This window comes from Petaurus breviceps, unplaced genomic scaffold, assembly GCF_028583685.1.
Source record: "Petaurus breviceps papuanus isolate PSGF00001 unplaced genomic scaffold, PetGlider_PUasm1.0 90977, whole genome shotgun sequence".
Lineage (NCBI taxonomy): Eukaryota > Metazoa > Chordata > Mammalia > Diprotodontia > Petauridae > Petaurus > Petaurus breviceps.
In genome coordinates, this window is record NW_027187391.1 from 8,331,953 (window position 1) to 8,352,383 (window position 20,431).

Below are 20,431 nucleotides of genomic sequence, written 5' to 3' on the forward strand. Positions count from 1 at the left end.
TGCACAAGAAAGTACAACTCTATTACGTACAACTTGCTATTCCTTTTAAAGATGTAATAATGTTATCATGTAACTGTCTTTTCCTCTTTTTTCTCCTCCCTCTACTAGAGATGGCTACCATTAGACACAAATGTGTGTATACATATAGATATAGATATGTAAAATCATTCTATACACATTTCTATTTATCTGGATGCAGACAGAATCTTCCTTTATATGTCCTTCGTAGTTAATCTGGGTGTTTATTATAGTCAAAATGACTTATTGGCTCAAAATTGTTCTTAAAACAAGATTGCTGTTACCATATACAACGTTGTCTTGGCTCTGCTCATTTTGATCTTCATTATTTCATGCAAGTCTATCCATGTTTTTCTAAGATCAAAAAGCTCATTATTTCTTACAGCCCAGTACTATTCCATCACAATCATACACCACAACTCATTCAGCCACTCCCCAGTTGATGGGCATCCCCACAATTTCCAGTTCTCTGCCACTACAAAGAGAGATGCTATAAATGTTTTAGAATATATAGGTTCTTTTCCTTTTTCCCTAATTATCTTTGGAAATAGACCTAGTAGTGGTATTGTTGGGTCAAAGGGTAGAGCCAGTGTAATAATTCTTTAGGTGTAGTTTTATATTAGCAACTACACTAGCACACAGGGTGGGTAGCTAGCACAGGGTCTTTGATCTGCTTTTCTAAAGGAAAAACAACTTTAAAGGGGTCAGAAATCTTTAATTGCAAATAAGAAGAAAATACAAGCAGAGAAATTAGCACAGAGGTTCAACACACAGGGCTCCTAATGTGTCAACAAAGTAATACCACCACCTACATAAACTACCAGATTGGGACAGCACAAACCTCTTAGTAGTCATGGGGCTCTTAACAAATGTCTACTCAGAGTCCTATCCAGGGAATCAAAGGGTCCTTCTCATAAGTGAACCTTCAAAGTAAAATACCAACCTCCCAGTATATATAGTTTTCAAGTAACAGGCTAAGAGCCAGAAGGCATCACAATCCACGTAACTAAGTGCCTAATTAGCTCAGTATCAAAACGTTTGAAAGCCTTCCTGCAAGCAAGCCTCCCCCTAAGCAAGTTCCTCCTTAATCAAGTTTCTCCAATGGGTTCTATGTGACTCAGGACGTATCACAGCTGTGAAAGCAGCAAGACATTCATGATTGAAATACCTGTGTACCTTTAGACCTGGGAACATGGCTCCTGTTCCAAGAGAAAAGGGGACACATGGTCATATATGCCTATTAATGGACAGGGAAGATCTTCCTATTCCATTAACATTACAAATTCCAGATTGTTCCTCAAAATGGTTGGATTAATTCACAATTCCACCCACAATGAACGTGTCCCAATTTTCTACATTCCTTCAAATATTTGTCGCTTTCCTCTTCAATCATTTTAGCTAATCTGATAGGTGTAAAAATGACATGTCAAGGTTGTTTTAATTTGCATTTGTCTAATCAATGTTTTAGAACATTTTTTATAAAACTATACATTGTTTTGATGTCTTTACCCAAAAAGTGTAGAACTTTCTTAAAAAAGAGTAGAACTTGGTTAGAGTAATGAAACAAGACAAAGAGAAAATTTTAAAATAAATGGGTTATGAAATTAAAAGTAAGTACCCAAGACAAGTTACAAATGAAACAGGAGTTTGAATAGCAAAGAAGAAAAGAATCAAAGCAGTAAGTAATATAAATTTAGAGACCTAGAAGGAGGGGAGAAGATGCAACAAATTTAATTCAATTAAACAGATATTTATTAGATACCTACTTTGAGCAAAGCATGCTAGGCACAGGGAAAATGGGGGAGGGAAAGAAACAACAAGATCTAGATCTTAATAGGGGTTACAATCTAGTATGAAGTCATGACAGTTTCACAAATAATTACAACACAAAAACAATACTATTAATTGCATAACAGAAATGCAAAGCACTAACCAAGGTCCAAGAGGAAAAAAGTTATTTGCAGACAGGAGAGAGAAAGGATGTTAAAGAAATCATAAAGTCATTCAACCAAAATAATTCTATACTGTCAAACTTTCGAGAATTGTCTGTTTCTCATTCTATCTGTTGTTGTGTACACTTAAATCTTATTAATGCTGATTCAGGTCACACATGAGCATCAATTAGAAACCAGAGTGATTAAATTTAACCTAAACATTCATGGGTTTCTATAACAGAAATGAAATAAAATTGATCTAGAATGCAAATAACTTATCACTGGTTAAGAAGAGTTTTTCTAGGACTGTGGGAAGTCAGACAAAAAAAAATACATTATTAGAAGAGCTATAGGGGCAGCTAGGTGGCGCAGTGAGTAGAGCACTGGCCCTGGAGTGAGGAGAACCTGAGTTCAAATCCAGCCTCAGACACTTAACACTTACTAGCCATGTGACCTTGGGCAAGTCACTTAACCTCAAATGCCCCTCCAAAAAAGCAAAAAAAAAAATAAACAAAACAACTTTTAGAAGAGCTGTAAATTAACTGGCCCCCCAAATTCTGGAAACAAATTTGGAATTAGACAAAGAAAGTGGCTAAAATGTCTACACTCTGACCAGAGATTTCACTATTAGACATATACAGCAAGAAGGTTAAAGATTCGAAAAAAGGGGGGCGGCTAGATGGTACAGTGAATAGAGCTGAATAGACTCCGGCCCTGGAGTCAGGAGGACCTGAGTTACTAGCTGTGTGACCTTGAGCAAATCACTTAACCCCAATCACCCTGCCTTCCTCCCTCCAAAAAAGCAAAAAAAAAAAAAAAAATTAAAAAAAAGTCCCATAGCTTCCAAATATTTACAGTAGCATTCTTGTAATAGCGAAGAACTGGAAATAAACATATACAAGGTATACAACAATATAAATGGAAATAACATCTACACCACCATCACCACCAACAACAAAACTCAGAATGCTGTATAACTATGACAATTAAGTTTGGCCCCAAAGAAAGAGATCATGCAATGTACTTTCCTCTCTTCTTTGAAGAGGTGGGGAGACTGTGGGTGCAGAATGTTGCATATACTGTCAGATTCAGTTGATGTGTTAATTTTGCTGAACTGGTTTTTTAAAAACTCACTCTTCTTTATTCTTTGAAAAAGGGGATGACATTTTGGGTAAGTGAAGGGGAGTGATTTGTAAATGACAGCAGTAAAAATATATAAGATACTTATGAGAATTATTTTTAAAAAATAAAGACTGATCTATTAGGAAAAGTTCATACTATTTAGTATATTATACCTCATTGTATTTGCACCAATCACAGCTCAAAATTTCTGCTTGATGAGCTGGAATCACAATTTTGACTCCTGATGTCTTCACATCCCAAACTCTTAGAGTTTGATCCCCTGAAAAAGGAGAGAGAATCAATTACTTTTCATCATAATAAAGGACTCAGCATTCAGTTAAGTATCTGGTTCTCAACAGATACTCATCAACATTCATCAATGATGATCACTTCAAACCTAAATGTTTTGATTTACTATCATTTTTTTTCCTCTTCAGTGAATTATCTCCTTAATATATAAAAATAAATGAACCTAAATGGCTTTAGATCTTTTATGGGCAGGAAAATCGAACCAGAATTAAGTCAAACAGAATGATTGAATCTATAAGGGAAGATTTTCCCTTGGGGAAATATAAAAGGCATTGAGAATCTCCATACTCTGTCCTCAAGTCTGAACTGTGCAAATGTTTGAGCACCAAAGGATGCCATTTTTCTGAGAAATAAAGCCTTGTATACAATCAGCACAGATAAGTTTGTCCATCTAAAATAGGGATAACCTCCTAGGTATCCTGAACAACATCTTCTTAAGTGATAGTCAAAGCAAATGACCTTTGGCAATGTGGCATTTTTTTCCCTTAGAAAAAGTGAGATTACACAATTTTAAAGCCAATGATTCACCATCCCTACAAAGTTTGTTGGTTTTTCTTAAAGGTTCATTCTGCTCAGCTGTGGGAAGACAAAATGCTAACAACTTCAGAGGGAAGTCATTAGGACAGAAGGAAGGAGTTTGGCTTATAATATTAGCTGACAGTTATATAATGCCTCATGGTTTACAAAACCTTACATCCATTATCTCACTTGATTCTCACAATAAGCTCAGAGAAGTTACAGATTACATAAATAGGAAGTAGTAGAGCCTAGACTTCATTAATTCATAACAATTCCAGTGCTTTTCCCCCTATACCACAGACTTTATGTTTCAAATGTAGAGTACCTTTTAGGAGATGATCATGTACCAAATATTAACATGAGTATTCCATAGGTTCCCAATACTAATATATATGGCATTTAATATGAACAAAATTAAGCAATGTATTCTTGCTGATTTCTGCGCTAGCTGCCTAAGAAAAATTTAATTGCATATTATACTTGATTCAAACTTGAAGAAAACTGTCACACTAAAGGACATAATAAAATACACACACACACACATTTTTCCACTACAATTCTCAATCCAAGGCAATAAGCAGTATGTGATTAAAAGTTATCCTCATCCTCAATAAGTAATGTGAGACAAGAACCACATAATCAATGCTAGACAAAGCTTTCAGGAACATTTACAGTGTTCAGTACTAATCATTTGAAAAGATAAATGAGAAACAGCATTGCTAAAGACAGAGTGCTTAGAACATGGTACAGTTTTAAATTAAGTTTGGTTAATTATGTGGTTTAGACGGTTTAAAATTCACAACCATAAAACTATCTGTTCTGAGCTAACTGAAGACAATCTCAATGCTGTCATTATATACATTAAAAGAAAAATTGGCATTAAAAGATGCTTTTAAAATGCAGTTGTTTCAACAATCAACAAAAAAACTGAAAAATTTTCTATCTGTATTTTTTAGTTACATGCTTTTAAACAGTAGTTCAGCAAACCACTATAATGACCATGTAATAAATACATCACAAGAAGGAATTTAACTGAAAAGCACTCAATCAAGGACCAAGTCTCAACGGAACATATACTATATAAAATAAGAACCTTTTCCTCCTACTACAGATGTCATTATTCAAAGCACTGAAGTCTTCAATTTAGATTGCTTTTTTTTTCCTTTTTTAAAGACTCATTTTAAAAAAACAGTGTAGTGCTTATTTCAGAAGAAAAGTTTTTTATGGCCTAGCCAATAAAACTTTAATTTGTTCAATATTTTCCTTAATGTTTGCTCTCTGCAGTTCTGTACCCCTTTCTTATTATGTGTACAAGGATATGATTTTGCTCCTTAGCATTTTGTAACTGCAAATGTTAGTCTTTTTCACAAGAACTGCAATTTAAGTGACAATGCTTTGTGCATAATATATACATGTATATACATATTTATACATATCTATATTAATAAGGTCTTATGCTCTTGTTAGCATCTCTTTATTGTAGAGGTTTATTTCTCATCCCCATATAGATTCTGAGTTACTATTTAGTTATTTTAGTTACTTAACTTTTTTATTTATTTTATTTTTAATTACTTAGTAACTATTTAGTTACTATATATTATTTACTATTTCTGAGAGGAAAAAACCATGAACACCTCTATAAGTCCTTTGCTTTCTCACTTGTTAATTGTCTCTGAATTTTTTTCACCCTTAAAACCAGAAAAGAAGGTCTCCTCTTTCTATAATAATAACTCCAAAGACAAGTGTCCATCTGGGTCCAAAAGGCCCCATAACACCTGGGATCAAAGACCATCCCCTTCTATGTTACCTTTGTTTGCTAGTCTGTAGCAAGTCAGACAACATCTAATTCCTCACTCTCATTCCCTCTCCCCCCAACCAATTCCTGAACTCAAAGATGCTGTAAGAAGATTTGGAATCAGAGGTAGCAGTTAACACCTTACTAACCCATCAATCACATTCTGGAATGGTCAAAAAAGGAAGAATCATCAACTAACACATACCAAAAATGGAACCTTTCCTAAACAAAAAAGAAGTATCCCATTCTGGAAGCCTCATTTGGCTGGATGAAATATCTTTTCATTATTTTATCTGGACACATAAATCTTGTATATTGGCTTACTTTTATCTTTTCTACGGTAGTTGCTGAATTGCCACATAATTACTCATTTGGAGGGTCTTCTGCAGACAAATGAAGCAACTGAAATGGGTAGGAGAAACTGATCAAGGTTCCTTATTTTTAAATTCCTCACACTCAAGAAGCCCTTAGTCCAACTGCTACCATAAGAAACTTTAAGTTAATATTGTAATAATCCAGTTATATCAACATACCATTATTACATTTAAAATAGCAACCCACAATATGTACATGCAAGCACACATCTTTAGTAATAGATTAGATCTGCTCAAGCATGGGAAATTTTTCTCTCTTGACACTAATTGGATCATAGAATTACAGATTTGCAGCTGGAAGGTACCTTTAATAATATCAATGAGTTCAACCCCTTCATTCTACAGATGAAGAAACTGAAGCAGAGTGGCTAAGTGACTTGTCTAGTATCCAAGACAGCATTTGAAGCCAGGTCTTCCTGACTCTAAATCTAGTGCCATATCTACTATAACACACTGCTTCTTTGAGGCATCGCTATTTTCAAACAGAAAAGTCTTTCCCAACTGAGTACTATTTTATGGTTTTTACTGAGCAAAACTTTTACTTTTATCAGTGTAGAGGAGGAATTGCTTGAAAACAAAAGGAAAAAATTTGCTTTGATAAACTTTCAAAAATTCATTTAATATTTTCTTTTCTTTATTGTTTTTTCTGGAGAGGCAATTGAGGTTAAGTGATTTGCCCAAGGTCACACTGCTAATATTAAGCATCTGAGGTCACATTGAACTCAGGTCTTCCTGACTCCAGGGCTGGTGCCCTATTCACTGCACCACCTGGCCGCCCCTTTGCTTTTCTTTATTAAGAAGACAGTGGGAGAGGAAAATTGGGAGAAACTTGCTGCATTCAATTTTCTTTTTTCTCTTGGCTGGCTGGGGAAGGGCCCAAACTTGTAAAATTGGGTCTTCACTTAAGGAAATCATAAATATATAATGTAACATAAGTAAGAGACTTAAATTTTTTAACATGTTTAATTTCCTTTTCTAATCTTTCACACCTACATACTTAAGTCCAATAGTTCACATTTCTTTTATCCCCTCAAGGTAAAAAGCTCAAACACATACACTGCTTCATTTTACTCTTATTTCTGATACTGAAAATGCTATTCCGGTGCTTTAACCAATAAATTTCAATTTGATAGCAATTTTTATTAGTACACATTAAAAGGATTGTAACTCTTCCCCAATATACAATTCAGAAAGAAAATCTTGGGCTTTCACAGCTATAGCTCACCTGAGTCATCCACTACAAGCAGCTACAATAGACTATTCTTAAATTTTGAAGTATACCATCTTTCCTTACCCTAAAATTCTTACATTTTACAAGATATATAAAAAGAAAAAAATTCTAACTTCACTTAACAATACTACATTCCAAATTTTGCTAAAATAACTATTCTACCTCCTACTTTTTCCCACTGAGATTTCTCAGTAAAGAGAAGACAATATCCAAATACTGAAACTTCAACTTTCATAAAATATTGGCAATCTCTCAAAGCTCACATAAAGTAAGCAAATAATATTTTTTCTTCAAAGCACTTAAATGAAGATAAAGGAAGTAGCTCACATTTGGGCAGATGCTTTCTGCCCAACTGCAAACAGCCACAGTTTTTCATATCTATAATGCATCATATAAATTAGCTGGATCAATAATTACATTATCATGAAGGTAGCAGGTTGGATTGAATTTGAAAATTTTCACTGTGCTTTTAACAATCCCCAGCTGTTCCCCAACATAAAAACTCATTTTTTACATACATTTTCTCTTGACAATGTTGTACTGATTATAAATCTGGAGATGCCACAAACTCCAAAGAATCAAATTTGCAGGTAACCCAAAAAATAACAGAAAGATCTATAGTGGGCGCAGATCAGCTGCAGCATATTTCAAATACATATAAGAAACAGTATAAGGAACATCATAAAAGACACAAGATTGGAAAAGGGTTGGTCGTGTACTAAGAGTGATGGACAGATAGCTCAAATGATATACTAACAGCCATGAAATGTAAAGAGACAAAGAAGGCCTCAAACACACTAGCTGGATTCTCTAAGGAAGATCTATGAGTGAATTTGGTTAATAATCACATGAAATAAGGAGGCTTTGAAAAACTACAATGCAACGATGCATGTATATAAAATGAAATGAAGTTTTGAAACAAAACTGTGCAAGGAAAAACTTCTTCAAATTACATAAATTAACACACTGTATTTTTAGCATACATTTTACATTTCCCTAATAAGAGGAGAAAAGAACTCTAGTGAAGAACAATTTATATCAAGATCAATTCATCAAGTATTTTTGAATAGCAGTGTATCCAGTGTATAATTCAATAGTTCAGTTGAAGAAGCACGTATTTAATGTGATAGATCCTGTCCTTAAGGTTCTTGCAGTCTACTGGGAGAAAAATATAGGAAAGAAGAGACATGTATATAGTGAATTACATATACAATATATGCAATCTAATTTCTTGAAGTAACTACATAATTTCACTAGTAACTAAGGAAATAAGAATAGACTTTGGGGAGGTGGTGGCACTTGAGCTGAACTCTGAATGAAGCTAGGGATTCTGAGGCATGAGGCAGAATCTGTACAAAAGCAAGGAGACAGAAGGTGGAGGGTTATATGTGGATGACAGCAAGTAAGTCAGTTTGGCTAGAAAAGACTACATGAAATATAGAAAGCTGCAATAAACTGGGGAAGTTTAGAGTGAAGGGTTTAAGAAGACAACATAGGAGTTTGTGTTTTAGTCTGGAGGCAAAAGCTTCTTGAGGAGAAAACCAACATGGTTATTCAGCTGAAAGGAGGAAGTATTAGAGAATGAAAAAAGGGAGACCAATTAGAATTTAGAATAATATTCAATAGAACACATGAGAGGTGATAAGGGACTGAATTAGGGTGATAATGGTTTGAGTGGAGAGGAGATAGATGCAAAATGTATAAGGTGTCCCAGAAGTCCTGGGCAGTTTTAAGTTTTAATAGCTTAAAACTGTCCAGAGACTTTTGGGAACACTGTAAAGTGAATGAATAAATGGAAAAGGCCCTTATGTGTCAAGTATTGTTTTATGCACTGGGGATAAAGGTACAGAGTGAAGACATTCCCTAACCTCATGGACCTTACATTCTAATAGGATACAAATAGCAGAGTAATGGCTTGGGAGAGACATTTCGGTTTGGAAATTCACAAGGAATGTGAGTTATGCCATAGCCACAGTGGTAGTATTGATTATGGCTCTAGAACTGGAAAAAATGAAGGCAACTGTCAAGAAATTAGAATGAAATGAAGTGAAACATGGCTATAGCCAGGTTCAGATGTAGTGGGCAACTATGAACTACTCTGCTGATCATTTCTTCAGAAATCATTTAAAACTTAATATCTATTCTAATCATTTGACATTTACCATATGCTACCTTGTGTTATTAGTTTTCCTATGCATGCATTTTTCCCCCAACTAAGTCCCTTGAAGACACAAACCATATTTTATATCTCATTTTATACTCAAAGTGTAGCATGATTCCCTCTGCAGAGCAAGCATTAAATAAATTTTTACTGATGATGATGGTGGTATCTGAGGAAGATCAGTCTAGTAAAAGCAGACAAGGTCAACTAGAAGATGGGTGGGAAGATCAATCACCTTGAAGACCACTGTTGTAATCTAGACATACAATGATGAAAATTTCAGCAAGTATGTCATTAGGTCTAAACAGTTCCAGCAAAAATTTCTTCTAAAAATTCATGAAAAAAGTATAAATTGTTGCATGTCTATACATCCCACCTGCCTTCTAGTCTACACAAGGTACTTAATAAATGTTATTGGAGATGGTAATAATAGCATTCATATCATGCTTAAGGTCACTGAGGTCGTTGCCAAATCACTTTAGAACTGGAAAGGACCTTAAGCTTGAGTCCCCTCATCATACATGATCTAACTTTGTCTTAATGGAGAAAAGTAGGAATCCACATGTGTCTTACTGGCAGTTTTGACAGCTCTCAATGACAAAAGCAGTAATAATACTGGTGCAATTTTCTAAAGCACTGGGCATTATGCAGCTTTGCAAAATACTAGAGCACATATAGTTAGGTACTTGGCATTCCTTTTGATGTAATATAAAATGTGGAAACAATTCTGTTTCTCATGTTTGGTAATACATTCAATTTGGATTTTATTTTCAGTATTAAGTTTGGATTTGTAACATCCCAAATTAGCTTTTTACTGCAGAATTATGCTGTTAGATTTGAAAAATAAATTTACCAATGTTTTGCAGCTAAAAAAGTCATTTTTCACATGAAGTCTTACTCTACATTTTTTAACATTTTGTAAATAAAAATTTTAAACAATTCTTACTAGTGATGGAAATCTAGTACATATGTCATAAAGTGAGATGGACTCTGCAAATGCTTCACAAAACCCTCTACAAATCTGGCAAGCATACATAGAAATTAAAAGCTCTTTTCATTTTTCATGTAATCTGACAGTCTGTAAAATTAGACACTTGTTTCAGGCTTCCCTACATGAGTTATGCTGGGGTAAAGCCACAAAAATGTTCTTCTGGTAGGTACAGAACTGATAGTCAAGGCTGAAAGTATGTCCACTGTGAATAAAGAAATTGGAAAGAACACAATCAAGAGTATAGTATTTTTACTATTAATGTATCTACTCCTTAGTTGCATGTAGAGAGTCTTTTAAAAATGTCTTCCTGGTATGCCAGCATTCAAAGCAATGATATAAACTAGCTACAGTAGTATTATGTTAAGTCAAAGATGCTCAATGCATTTCAAAAACATTGGAAATCAATTTATAATTACAAGAATAATAAGGTTTGACATTTACATAAACCCCTTGAAGTGTGCAAAGCACTTTACTTACATTATATATCATTTTATTCTCACAGCCCTATTCCTAAGTATGACTGGTATTTTCATGTTCATTTTAAAAACGGGAAAGCTGAGACCAAGAAAGGACTTGTCTAGTGTCATACAAGTAAGTGTCTGGGGGTGGGATCTGAACCCAAATATTCCTCACTTAAAAGTTCAGCCTTCCATTCAATATGCTATGCTATCTCTACTTTTCAAGTAAGAAAAGTGTTAATACCTTCCAATGAATTTATATAAACTCATGTAACTAGTTCATATAGTAGTTTTTGGTTCAAATAGTTGAATAGATTTTGATTCTAAATATCTACACTAATAAAGTTACTACTACATAAGCTTTTACTCATGGGAAATATAGCAAATGTCCTTAAAACTTATTCATATTAATTTTCCAAAAATATCAAGTAATGGATTCTGTCAAAAGATGTCAACTCAATCCAACCAATATTTGTTCAAGGCCAAATATCATCATTCAAAGATGAATATTCAATAATTCAAATTTAGGATGGGACTTCATTGATTCCAGCCAACTCAATTATTTCAATCTTCCGTTTTCTAGTTCTTTAAATTCATGATGTTTTATTTTATTGTAATCCTATAGGATCCTGAAAGTATAATCAATACCACAAAAACTATATTTAGACACTGAGCCTCTAACTAAAACTCTAGGAGGAGTCAATATGGTTAATGAAAGTTACTAATCTATTTTTTTTTTTTGGTTAACCATACTGAAGCTCTTTTGTTAATGCTTAAGGGTGTGTAAAAAAAACTGTTCTATCACCTTAGTAGTTACAGAAAACAGGAACAGAAATTAAAGGATAGGATGGCAATAGGACAGGATGTGAAAATGTGCCAGTTTAAAATATAAACATATCTATCACTAAACACACAAGAAGAGTCTGGAATCAAAAGATTAAGAGAAGGAAACATCCATTTTTCACAATGATCCTTGATGTAGTCCTTTGATGTTTCTAGTTACCAAAAAAGCCAAACACAATACCCTTCTTTATTGATGTTATATTAACTTTCTAAGTTTTGTTTTGAATATGGAAAATAACTCAATTAACTCACTCAATAATAGAATACATTAGCTGCATCCAATTAAACACTGTATCTCAGACAACAAAATGTGTTAGAGCTATAACAAAAGCACCATTTTTAGTGTTCGGGGGCATACCCTCACCCTCATTAAATGTCATGGGTGCTTAAATGATTCAAAGAACCATAACATAAAATTACATCTAAAATGTCTTTTAGGATCTGAAAAATGACTATTCTCCTAAATTTCCACGGTATAACCACAATGCTAAAAAGGCTTAATACTCATATTTGGTGTCATCAAAATGGAACTGACACTGTTCTATTGATGCTATATTGTGCATTTTTAAAATAAGTCATTCCTTGTTTTCTTTCTTCTAATTAATTTAAAAGCACAAAAATTATGCGATTATCTGAAAGGAATGTTTCCCATAGAGAAGCTGCAAAAGATAACTCTTTGCTCTGCAGGGGGCTAATGATCACTGGGATGAAAAGATTTCCATTTATTTTACAGTAGATTCTGCTCAGTGTATTTGGCACCTTATTTTCATCAATGTTCTCCAGGTAGAAAAGAGACCTTCTGGCCAAATGGTACAATGACTCACTAGAACCTTTTAGCCAACTGGACATTTTTATTTATGCCATTTCTTTAATCACATTTTCCAGAGGTCTGGTCTTTCACTGTCTGCCAGACATTTATCAAATTTCTATGATGATGCAGTGCCCACCCAAATTTCCATCTTATCTAATCAGTACCATAGCCTCCTTTGACATCAAAACCAAATGTATTTAAATGCACAGTACCCCATTTAAAAGGAAGGATGTTAAAAGGAAAAACCAAAACACTGATTTACACTGATAGGTAAGAGGGAAGTAAAATAAGATTGAGTAATTCAGGAACCATTATAGTAGTACTGTGAAATGGTGTAACAAGAGGAAGTCTATTGGACCCAAATAAGCTAATTTAATTGAAATGCCAGATGTATAAGAGATGTACTCAACTTTTTTTTTGCAATAGAATAATCTTTATTTTAACTACTAGAGTCTGAAATTGTAGGCATTTTAATGATATATTAAATTATATGGAGTCTTTAGCAGCAATAATTCAGTTTCATGACTCAAAAGATAGTTTATCATTTATATATAATTCAAAGATATTTCCTTTCTCAAATTTTTTAATATGAATTCTGCACTGATGCTAGTATCTATAGCTAAGTAATATTTAAGTTCTGCTTTATAATATAATACCATAAGGGTCCACTCAAGAACTACCTGATTTTCCAGTTCTGTGGCCTTGATCTGTACTTTGTCAATAACTGATCATCAGAAGTTTGAATGCAGGCAGTTTTCCTTATCACTCTACTTCTCCCGACTTTCCTTTGTTGCCAACTTTCTAGGTATGGTAGCCATGATCTTTCAATGATTTAGTTTTTCACTGCCAAGGCTCCCTTCTTTCCTTTGAATGTTTCCTTTGAACCATATTAAGTTCAGAGATGGAATAGACCACAATGGCCACCTAGTATAATCATGCCTAAAAATAATTCCCCTCTACAATACACATGACAAGCATATACAGCCTTCACCTGAAGTCCTCAAATGAAAAGGAATATACCACTACCCCCAAGGAATCCATTTCCCTTTTAGAGGGTTCTAATTTTTAGAAAAATTTCCCCAATATCAAACCTACATTTGCCTCTTACAACTTCCACCCATCTCTCCTAGTTCTGGCCACTTGAACTAAGAACAAGTCCTACAAGAAGATTTTTTTTTAAGTATTATCCTTTTTTATATGTACATTTTCAAAGTGCCAAGAAAACATCTGACTCTGTCTTTAAATTGCTCATCTCCAAACATTGTTCTTTACTATACAACTTACTGGCTATGACTTTCCAAATTACAAAAACCAAGGATGGATCACTTGAATAAAAATATAGGACTCTTTTCTTTGGGTCAGAACTGAATTAGGGTACCAATATTGGCCAAGGGATGGATTTTTCATTACTATGGCTGCTACTCCTCCTCATAAATGAATTCATGAAAATATTTTTTTCCTATTTTTTATACTGGTCAGATATTTGGAATACTATGTTCCATTTTGATATGTTTACAATATATTTACAATATATGTTTACAATAGCCTGTTCCTGTTTTGAAAATTACTACTTTACAATAGTTTGAGATCTGATACAACTAGACCACCTTCTTTTGCATTTTTTCATCAATTCCCTTGATATCCTTGAGCTTTTGTTCTTCCAAATGAATTGCTATTTTTTCTAGCTCTATAAAATAATTTTTTGATAGCTGTTATAGGAATGTAAATTTTAAAGATCTTCCCTGCCCTTAGGTTAAGTGCACCTAGAGCCTGTGGTAGAAGGCTTGTTTTTCAGGAACGCCCACACCTTGGTGCTTTGTGACTGGGTAGTGGGTCAAGAGGGTTGTTACATTCTCTGACCCAGGAGAAGGCTATATAATCCCTGATGTGAGACTGTTTGGGGGCTCACTTTGAGAAGTGTTGTGTGATTTGACCAGATGAGACTCTGGGCAGCTGTTGAGCCCCCTGACTTTGAAAACCCAGATGTTGATGCTTCCCTCTCTGGTAACTGTTAATGGTCAAGACAGTTGGAGGCCTGTCTGCTTGATATGTTTTTTCTGTTTTCTTGTAACTTTTGTCTGTATACTCTGAAGTTCAGGGTGCTGACCTTTTTCCCCTGAACTAGGTAAATGATATGTTTGATTGATTAAAGCAAGATTGTTAACCCATTTTGAGTTGCTTTCCTTTAGAAAAGCAGATCTAAGAACCTGTATTTGCATCCCCCCTGGGATAATGGGGTGCTTGCTGCTACAATAGTCTGTCTGGATGGCACTGAGATTAATTTAGGTAGAACTATCATTTTTATTATATTGGCTTGGTGTACCCATAAGCAATTAATATTTTTCCAATTGTTTAGATCTGACTTTATTTGTATGAAAAGTTCTTTTCATACCTGTGTTCATATAGTTCCTGGGTTTGCCTTGGCAGGAAGTATTTTATATTGTCTACAGTTATTTTAAATGGAATTTCTCTTTCTATCTCTTGCTGCTGAATTTTGTTGGTAATATATAGAAATGCCAATGATTTATGTGGACAACTCTGCTAAAATTGTTAATAATTTCAAGTAGCTTTTTAGTTGATTCTCTAGGATTTTCTAAGTATAATATCATATCATCTGCAAAGAGTGATAGTTTTGTTTCCTTATTGCCTATTCTAATTCCTTTCATTTATTTTTCTTCTTGTACTGCTTTAGATAATATTTCTAGAACAATATTAAATAACAGAGGTTATAGTGGGCATCCTTGCTTCACCCCTGATTGCATTGGGAAGGCTTTTAGCTTATCCCCATTACAGATAATGCTTGCTGATGGTTTTAGATAAAATATTACTTATCTTTTTAAGGTAAGTTCCAGTTATTCCTATGTTCTTTAGTATTCTTAATAGGAATGGGTGCTGTATTTTGTCAAAGGTTTTTTCTGCATCTATTGAGATAATCATGATTTCTGTTGATTTTGTTTTTAATATGGGCAATTATGCTGATAGTTTTCCTAATACTGAGCCAGCCCTACATTCCTAGTATAAATCCCACCTAGTCATAGTGTATGGTCCTTGTGGTATATTGCTGTCATCTTTGTTAGTATTTATTTAAAGTTTTTGCATCAATATTCATCAGGGAAATTGGTCAATAATTTCCTTTCTCTATTTTGGCCCTTCTTGTTTTAGGTATCAGCACCATAATCAGGTGGTAGAACTCCTTTTTTGCCTATATTTCTAAACACTTCATATAGGATGCGGATTAACTGTTCTTTAAATGTTTGGTAGAATTTGCTTGTGAATCCACCTGGTTCTGGGGATTTTTTTTTAGGAAGTTTAATGATGATTTGTTCAATTTCTTTTTCCAAGACAGGGTTATTTATTTTATTTCTTCTTCTGTTAATCTAGTCAATTTGTGTTTTTATAGATATTCATCCACTTTCACTTAGATTGTCAAATTTATTGGCACACAATTGGGCAAAATAGTTCCTAACAATTTTCTTTAATTTCCTCTTAATTGGTGGTTAATTCACTCCTTACATTTTCAATACTAGTAATTTGGTTTTCTTTTTTTCCTTTTTTAATCAAATTAACCAATGATTTATCTATTTTATTGTTGTTATTATTTTCATAAAACCAGCTTCTAGTTTTATTAGTTCAATGGTTTTCTTATTTTTAATTTAATCTCTCCTTTGATTTTTAGGATTTCCCATTTGGCATTTAATTGGGGATTTTTAATTTGTTCTTCTAGTTTTTTAGTTGTATGCCCAATTCATTGATCTGCTTTTTCTCTATTTTACTGATTTAAGCAATCAGAGACATAAAATTTCCCCTAAGTACCACTTTGGCCACATCCCATAAATCTTGGTATGTTGTCTTACTGTGGTCATTTTCTTTAATGAAATTATCAGCTGTTTCTATGATTCATTCTTTGACCCATTTATTTTTTATGATTAGATTATTTAGTTTCCAATTAATTTTAATCTCTCTTTCCATCATTCATTATTGAATGTAATTTTTATTGCATTATGATCTGCAAAGTATGTATTTACTATTTCTGCTTTTCTGCATTTGATTGAGAGGTTTTCATGTCCTAATACATGATCAATTTTTGTGTAGGTACGATGTACTACTGAGAAAAAGGTATATTTCTTTGAATCACCATTCAGTTTTTCCCAGAAATCTATCATATTTAACTTTTCCAGAATTTTATTCACTTCCTTAACTTCTTTCTTTTTTTATATTTTGGTTAGATTTATCTAGTTCTGAGAGGGGATAACTGAAGTCCCCCACTAGTATAGTTTTACTATTTCCTCCTGCAACTTATTCAACTTTTCTTTCAAAAATTTAGATGCCATATCATTTGGTGCAGACATGTTTAGTACTGATATGACTAAACTGTCTATGGTACCTTTCAGGAAGATATAGTTTCCTTCCTTATTTCTTTGAATTAGATCTACTTTTGCTTTTGGCTTGTCTGAGATCATGATTGCTACCCTGCTTTCTTTGCTTTAGCTGAAGCATAATAAATTCCACCCCAGCTATCAAAAGTCACATGAATAAAATGCTCCAAATCACTAATTAAAAGAATGCAAATTAAAGCAACTCTGAAGTTACATTTCACACCCAACAGATTGAAAAAGTAAAAAAAAAAAAAAGGGAAAATGACAAATGGTAGGGGCTCAACAGGAAAACAGTTCCCTCAATGCACTGCTTGGTGGTGCTTTAAACTAGTTACAGCCAGTCAGGAAAGCGACAGGTAACAAAGCCCCAAAAGTCAATGAATGAGGAATACCTGTCAGTGATACCATTACAAGGCCTATACCTCAAAGAAATTAAAGAAAGAGAAAAAAAAAGACACACACAGACACACACACGTATTTGAAGCAGATCTTTTTGTGCTAACAAGGAGCCACAGTGCTGCAAAAAAAAAAAAGACATGATAAAGGGGATGGATTCAAAGAAACCTAGGAAGACTTTTATGAACTAATGTTTACTGAAGTGAACAGAATCGAGAAAAATGTACACATTAACAACACTGCAAAGAAATAAAACTTCGAAAAGCTTTAAAATTCTGATCTGCGAGGTTCTAGAGAACATTTGATGAAACACTACCCCACCTCCTGACAGAAAGGTGAGAGACTCAAAAAGTAGATTGAAGAATTTGCTTTATTTTGTATTTGGGTCAAGGGTTTTCTTTGTCTTTTTTTTCTTTAGTGGGAGAGGAAAAAAATTAAAAATTTTAGAGGAAAATTCACAACAATGGATAACTAGAAAACTCAAGCTATGACAACAAATAATAAAAAGCAAATTTTTATATAATCAAAAAATTTTTTAAATTAGAATATAAGCTAAAAGACTTTAGCACAAATAAAAGCAATGCATCTAGAATTAGAAGAAAAGTAATAGACTGGAAGAAAGCACCATTACATTAAGCATCTATGAAAAAATTTTGATATCTAAAATCTATAGGTAACTGACAAAAAAACTGACAAAAATGTATAGAAATCTGTCATTTTCAAATAGATGGATGTCAAAGAATAAAGAGGCAATTCTTCAAATAACATAAATTACCATAACACAAATAAACATTAAACATGATAAAGGGGATGGATTCAAAGAAACCTAGGAAGACTTTTATGAACTAATGTTTAGTGAAGTGAACAAAATCAAGAGAAAAATGTACACATTAACAATATTGCAAAGACATAAAACTTCAAAAGGATTAAAAATTCTGATCTGAGAAGTTCCAGAGACCCCTTGGAAAACCTACTGGAAAAGCACAAAATCACTAATAAATAAATAAATAATATATAAATATATTATATATATATTTAATTTATTATTTTAATTTTAATTTTTTATTTTTAATAATTTTAATTTTTTATTTTAATTTTTATTATTTTAATTTTAATATTTTTTTAATATTTTATAGAATATTAGATATATATAGAATATAGAATAGAATTTTAATATTTATTATAATATATTTAATATTATATATATTTAATTTATATATATAATTATATAAATATAAATATATAAATAATAAATAAATAAAATAATAAAGATTAAAATAAATCTGAGTTTCCTTTTTTAACCATCAAAACAGAAAGACAAAAGTCAGTGCTAGAGGAGATGTGGAAAAACAAGCATACTAATTTACTACTGGTTAGATTATGGATTAATTTTTTTAAATAGTATGGAATAATAAGAGGTAGCATGACATAATAGATAGAGGCTTCACTTGGAATTAGTAGTGAATGAAAAGATTCATTAAACACTATTATGTGCCATGCCTTGTGCTAAGCTGAAGACACAAATACAAAAGTGAACACAGTCTTTGTCCTTAAGGAGCTTACATTCTAATAGGAGAAGACAACACAACTATGGGAGTGATGGCTAAGGAGGGAAATTTTGGTTGGAGAAGATACAGGGACGGTAGTAAATGAAGGGATAATCTGATTATGGTTCCAAAACTGGCAAATAGAGGGATACCTAAAAGGCTGTACTGTACACAAAATAGCAGGGAGGCTAGTCAGAAGATGTCAGAAGAATAAAGTCAAGCATAGTTGGAACATCTGGTCCATTATAATGGGCCAAATATGAAGTACCCACCAATCATGACCTCAGGGCAACAAACATGAGACATCTGAAATTGAAAGGGTTAAGTTTGCCAATACCTAGTCTCTGATGTGGGAAGCAATGCAACTATCGAAAAGATGACAGGAGGTAAACAAAAGTATGGCTGGATCAACTAGCCTGATATTGTGGACTTCTAACATAGTATTCACTAATCAGGACTTCTGGTGTCACTGGGCAGAAAGACCTGAATTCAAATCTTACCTCTGACACTTAACAGCTGTGCTCTATTCACTGAACCACCTAGCTACCCCAATTAATTGTAAATATAATGAGTGAAACTGGTGCTACCTTGGTTAATACTACATCTAGTATTTGTTTCTTTTGTCAATGCACAAATATCAAAATATATGTACAAGGGGCGGCTAGGTGGCACAGTCAAGAAAGCACCAGCCCTGGAGTCAGGAGGATCTGAGTTCAAATCTGACCTCAGACACTTAACACGTACTAACCTTGGGCAAATCACTTAACCCCAATTGCCACTCCAAAAAGAAAAAAAAAAATAATATATGTACAATAATTCACAATTAAGTTTTGTGTGTTTATGGAGGTTGGGATTTATTTATTTGTTTGTTTATTCTACAATTTGTTTTGGTGGAGAGGAATAAATATGTATATGTATATGTATATACATATATGTAAAAAGAACCAAAGAAAGGCCTCCAGCATGTTGGATTTTCCCCCGTGGGAAAGACACAGACAAGAATTATATTGAATGAATTGTCCTTGTATTGAGATTTCACTGCTGGAGGAAGTACTTATATAGATGGGTGAGGAGAGGAGAAACAGCAGAAAGAAGAAAGAAGGTGACTAGGTAATATTCTATCCTCAAGATGTCAAAGTTTTTAAGAAAAATTCTTCCTAAATCATCTGAGTTTCATAAAGTTAAGCATCAATATAGTTTATATACAACAAAACCCCCAACAAGCATACCACCCTTTAATGCCATTCTCATCCCAAATTAACAAGTCAGACTATACCTCTTTATCCTCCCTTCATCACCCTCAAATGTTATAAAAGATAACTATGTATCTATTTTAAAAAAGAGAGTTTCAGACTCTTTTTAATTCTGACAAACTGTAATTCTGTCAACTCTTTTACTTCAATCAAAACCTACACTTTTGCTCTTTCAGTATTTTAGTAAAGGAGTTGCAAAAAGAAGGAAGAGAAAAAGAAAGTGGCTAAGGGAAAGATAGTGCTATTTAGCCATAATGTGAAAAAAGAAAAGCTTGTTAACCACCATGATGAAT

General features: G+C 33.3%; 1 protein-coding gene across 1 annotated transcript in view; it reads right to left on the bottom strand.

Annotated features, from left to right (window-relative positions):
• Nucleotides 1–20,431, bottom strand: part of PEX7 (peroxisomal biogenesis factor 7) — a 73,631-nt gene that overhangs the window by 34,795 nt on the left and 18,405 nt on the right. Inside the window, exon 6 of the mRNA XM_069077284.1 lies at nt 3,248–3,354. Within this exon, the coding sequence (XP_068933385.1) occupies nt 3,248–3,354 (107 nt within the window). The remainder of the gene's footprint in view (nt 1–3,247; nt 3,355–20,431) is intronic.